Below are 4639 nucleotides of genomic sequence, written 5' to 3' on the forward strand. Positions count from 1 at the left end.
CACATAGCCAACCCTCTTCATCTACAAAATCAAGCCTTCCAATAGCTCTCTCCTCCTCGTCAATTAAGTTGGAAGCACAATTTGTTGCAACCAATTCATTCTCCACCTTAGTCTGCTCATGTGTGTCTTCATTGAACGTTTCAGATATTTTATCATATAAGGCATTCACACTCACATGCTTCTTCAAGAAAGGATTAGTAGGACTAGATGCATCAACACTAATTGAGCATGATGATTGGCTTATCCAATCATCTCTGGCAGTGTCATAGTCCATATCACATTGTGCTCTTATATCATCTAATCCCTTTTTTTGTGCATCAACAAGTGCTCCAAAGCCACTGCCTTGTTGGGAAAGTTCATTATATGTACCAAAGCTCATAATTTGTCCTTGTATCATAACAACTATCATATTTGCCTCATGCAAGAACTCCACTTGATGTGTCACTAGAATGACAATTTTGTTCTTTAAAACACCTCTAATGCACTCTTTGAATAGATAACTTCCTATGTGGGCATCTAAAACACTAAAAATATCATCAAGAAGGTATATGTCTGAATTCTGATAATAAGCTCTAGCTAACTGGATACGTTGTTTTTTCCACCACTTAAATTGATACCTCTTTCTCCAATTTCTGTTTTATCATCGTATCTCATCTAAGATAGATCATTTAATAGTGCACATACTCTGAGATTATTCTTATATCTAACATGGTCAATTTATTTTCCAAACAAGGGAAGCTGCATCGCAGCAAGTCCCTGCCAAGTTACTTTTACAAGTTAAAATTATAAGAATATAAAGTTATCATAGCTAAAGTTTTATAATATGAGTGTGCCAGTGCATTAAAGAGTTGCCGCAAGAAAAATACACGAGTGTCTTACCATAGGAACAACTGGAAATAATCCTAGGGTCTCCGATAAAGTATCTTGAAGATAGTGCATATTATTCAATACTGTGTTGGGCAGACTCTGAGAAAACATAGTAATAGATTCTTTAATGGTCACACATTCATTCTCCTTGACCACGTCATGAATTTCTTGAAGAAGCTTTTTTTCAACATCAGGTTGCTTGCAAAGCAAATGAAAAAACCAACAAAGGGTTCCTGCAGTTGTGTCCCGGCCAGCTATCATGAAATTCGTAATAACATCTCGTAGATACTTGTCAGCGTATTTCTCCGGTTGCTCCTCAGCTTTACATGAAATATGCAAAACAACCGCATGGAATTATGGACATACACGCATACATAATTGTATTCATATTACATGTTTAAATTATATACAATAATTATGAAAAAATGGTAGGTTTAGGAACCCTAGTCATACGAAATTAATACAATATATATAAACATAAAGGATTCCAAAACAAGTTTCTTATTGATACTGTGGATTTAAGTGAAAAAACAACATACTAGAGGTTGAGCATGCTGAAAACGTATACAATAAGCTGAGAAGAAGCATATGCATTTATGATTACAAAACCTTAATCTCCATATCATTAAATACTTGTGGAAGAAGAGTAATGTTAATGGATGTTAAAAGTTAAAGAAAAATTAAATTATTGTATTGAGAAATTCTGAGTTGGGGGTTTGTAAGCCAAAACTGCTATAATAAAGCAATTATGTTAGAACCTTCACATAATATAATTCTAAAGTAAATTTTGGAACAGAGGGACTCCTTAGCAAACTTACATTAAGAGTGTACAAAAAGCTATAACTGAGTGGCATGTTAGAAGAAAATGAACGATTAGGGGATTTGACAATACTTTCTAGTTTATAATTATCTTCAGAAAAAAGAAGAAGAGTAAACCCCTTCTTCCACAATTTTCATTCGAGTCAACCCCTGTATTGAGATGACTTTTTGCGTTCTGAGACCGAAGTACCAACATGATAAAAACTTAGTACAATGGTTTGACTACTCTTAATATCTAAAATATAGGCTTTACAGTGAGAATATGTACAAACGATATACGCTCAGCAGTAAACAAACATTATACGCTAAAGAACTGACGGATGCATTTTGTACATACTTTATATGTTTCGCTAAATGTACACTGCATTATGTGAAAATACTGTTACATATCCGCAGCAAGAAAATCTTAGGAATAACCCTTCTATCTCAGACGTGATCCTTCAACATCCTGGCTAGTTTGCTGGAGCCTTTGGAGCAAACACACGTCATTTAAAGAAAGCAAACAATATAAATCTCACCAATGGGTCATTAAGCCTAACTCAGAGAGACTAAATGAACAAGAAGACTTTAGAGGTTGATGACGTACTGCCCTGGACCAAAACTATTGGTGTGAACAACAGCAGAGTTTGGAATAAATGACCGCATTGCACCAGTTAAAAATTCTAAATCTGATGGACCCCAGATGTTAACCTGTTAAAACATAGGAACCTACAAATTTTAGAACATGATAAATTTTCACTAGTATAAGGATGTCTTAATACTTTAGTGTTCAATTTGACCTCCTAGAAAAAATCTTCCAACGTAAAAGAGGGCATAAAATTTGCTTACTGTCATTGCATCATCCCCTATGCCAGCCATCGTCAGGAGAAGACCTGCAAAGCACGATCATGGTGTAATTCCATTTGTGATTGCTTGAGAAAATCATAATCTAGGTATAGACACCAATTCAAAAGAAAAAGATCACTCCTGTTGCCTGCATATCAACCCTAGTTCTGCGTACAATAGATAAAAACTGACCAAATATTCCGACAACTAACCTGGAATGCCACCCGCAGTTTCTGAGCAAACCAGGGTAAGAAATATGTGATCTAACTGAGAGCCAACCCTTATAGGTTATCAGTCCATGTGCATAATAATCTTATCAAATCTAAGAGCGTGATATTTTGCTATTGGGTGTCTAACGGCTCAAGTAAACTTGAATATTTTATCTTACAGAGAAGGCAGACACATTAAGAAAACAATGATTTATAAAGCTGTATATAAGTGATCCAAATAACACTAATTCAAAAGCACAGCTTACTCTTGATAGCTTGAATTTGTGTTCAGCAGAGAAGCGTTGCAGCCCCTGATACAAAAAAGAATAGTCCATTCAGAGACATGTTGACCAGATTTTATGTTCAAATACATTGAAGCACGATTACCCATACTTTTAACCCAAAAGCCGCATAACCTATGACTGTAAGCGATTCATTGAGTTCAAAAGGAAGCGACTAGCTGGCCTGTTTTGTCTAGGAATCAATAGTTGCAAGTACCAACCAGTAGTCACAGTTTCAAAACCCACAAAGTGCTTCAATTGCCTACGCGACATGGATTCAATCGGTAATTTTAACGCTATACCGAAAGCAGATATCCCCACCATCGGGGACTCCAGTCCTGTGTGGAAAGCTCTCTATTTTTTTATGGCCTGGTAAAGCTATGATATTTTAGTTTAACTTGAACTCACCTCTCCAGCATTGAATATGAAGCGCTGTTGATCAAAAAACAGCAGAACAGATGGGAATGTATCTTGCGTATCCATCCCAGTCCCCAGAATCTGTAACAAAGATAACGAGGACAAAACCTCAGAAACCTAAAGCCAATAAAATAAAATTTAAAAGCAGGTTCGTATGATTCAGCAGGCTAGTAATAAAAATCTCTTCCCAATGTATTCAGCAACTAAGCAATTTGCGAGTACTGAGACTGGCGAAGCCACAGTTCAAAAGCTTACCTGAAGAGCTAGGAGATCTGGGAAATGGTTTCGAGGAACTATTACTTGAAGCCCTCCCCCTTTTCGCAACTTCATCAGAAATCGCAGAGGCCTCCCGTTCCTCCCGTTCAGCAACTTCATCAGCAATCGCAGAGACCTCAAGCGCTTACCTTGCCTCCGGAGAAGTTGCTTCCAACCGGCTTTGGGCTTTGACAAGTGCGACGAAGGCTAACAGCTGTTGAACCATGGTGCATCATGGCATGCACCAGCTGCCAATGTAGAACATTGCAAGAGGGAACACCGAGCTTTACTAAACCGCATACCGGGCAGAAGTAATGCTAGCATTAAACCAGACACCGTGACGGTTAGCGCGAAAATGCACCGGGTTTATTCCTCCTTTAAGCTATGGTCCGGCCTCTTCCGCCTCGGGAAGAGGCCAAATAAGATGGCGCACGATGGCCAAAGAATGACTGCAAACAAAACTTAGCATATCCCACTAATAACCGCCGTATAACAGAGAAACGCAGGGGTCAATTAATGCTAAGTGGGGGTCCTATCGATCACTATAGTCCCTGCCGGATGCCAGATGGCAGGGACTAATAATAAGATGTTATCTTGAATGGTACCATTTTGTATCCAAGAAGACTGTGCCGCATATGCTATGCTACCACCCACCTTAACAGTCCTGTGACTTTTTCCATCTCTTCGAGTATGGATGATAGAAGTGCGGATTTTCTTGAGCCAACTGTCCCTACAATAGCTGTGAAAGATGAAGATTTCACACATAAACTTATATTATTAAGAACCAGTTCTTCATATTCATAAGACCACTTGAATGACCCATCTATAATTGACAAAGCATATTAAGCTCCCTCAGAAATATTCTCAATAGCCTCTGCATTCACCTCATCACTATGGAGATATTTTTCAACTCGATGGAGAGAAACAACAATTTGTGCTGCCAAATATAGAAAGTAATTAGTCAAT

At 37.9% G+C, this 4639-nt stretch overlaps 1 protein-coding gene across 3 annotated transcripts; it reads right to left on the reverse strand.

Moving 5' to 3' along the window:
- Positions 1-977: 977 nt before the first annotated feature.
- LOC149156673 (tRNAse Z TRZ4, mitochondrial-like) lies at positions 978-3972 on the reverse strand. Of its 3 annotated transcripts, XM_089438385.1 has the most exons (7): positions 3674-3953; positions 3410-3499; positions 2987-3031; positions 2724-2778; positions 2515-2558; positions 2273-2376; positions 978-1187 (listed from the first exon to the last, which is right to left on the reverse strand). In XM_089438385.1, the coding sequence occupies exons 1-7, from the start codon at positions 3791-3793 to the stop codon at positions 1184-1186; spliced, it is 462 nt and encodes a 153-aa protein (XP_089294511.1). In that variant the 5' UTR covers positions 3794-3953; the 3' UTR covers positions 978-1183. The 3 variants fall into 3 exon arrangements, with proteins under 3 accessions (XP_089294511.1, XP_089294512.1, XP_089294510.1); XM_089438386.1 differs by lacking the exon at positions 2273-2376 and having other exon boundaries at positions 3674-3972; XM_089438384.1 differs by lacking the exon at positions 978-1187 and having other exon boundaries at positions 2053-2376; positions 3674-3941.
- Positions 3973-4639: the final 667 nt, after the last annotated feature.

Source organism: Pinus tabuliformis, chromosome 9, assembly GCF_031772625.1.
Source record: "Pinus tabuliformis cultivar Carrire ecotype Pingquan chromosome 9, CPIR1, whole genome shotgun sequence".
In the NCBI taxonomy this organism is placed as follows: domain Eukaryota; kingdom Viridiplantae; phylum Streptophyta; class Pinopsida; order Pinales; family Pinaceae; genus Pinus; species Pinus tabuliformis.

Coding starts and splice junctions, on each gene's coding strand:
- LOC149156673 (XM_089438384.1), bottom strand. CDS start 3,793: ATGAAGTTGCTGAACGGGAGGAACGGGAGGCCTCTGCGATTTCTGATG. Junction 3,500..3,673: donor CAGATCTCCTAGCTCTTCAG/GTAAGCTTTTGA, acceptor TCTTTGTTACAG/ATTCTGGGGACTGGGATGGA. Junction 2,779..2,986: donor ACAAATTCAAGCTATCAAGA/GTAAGCTGTGCT, acceptor GTTGGCTCTCAG/TTAGATCACATATTTCTTAC.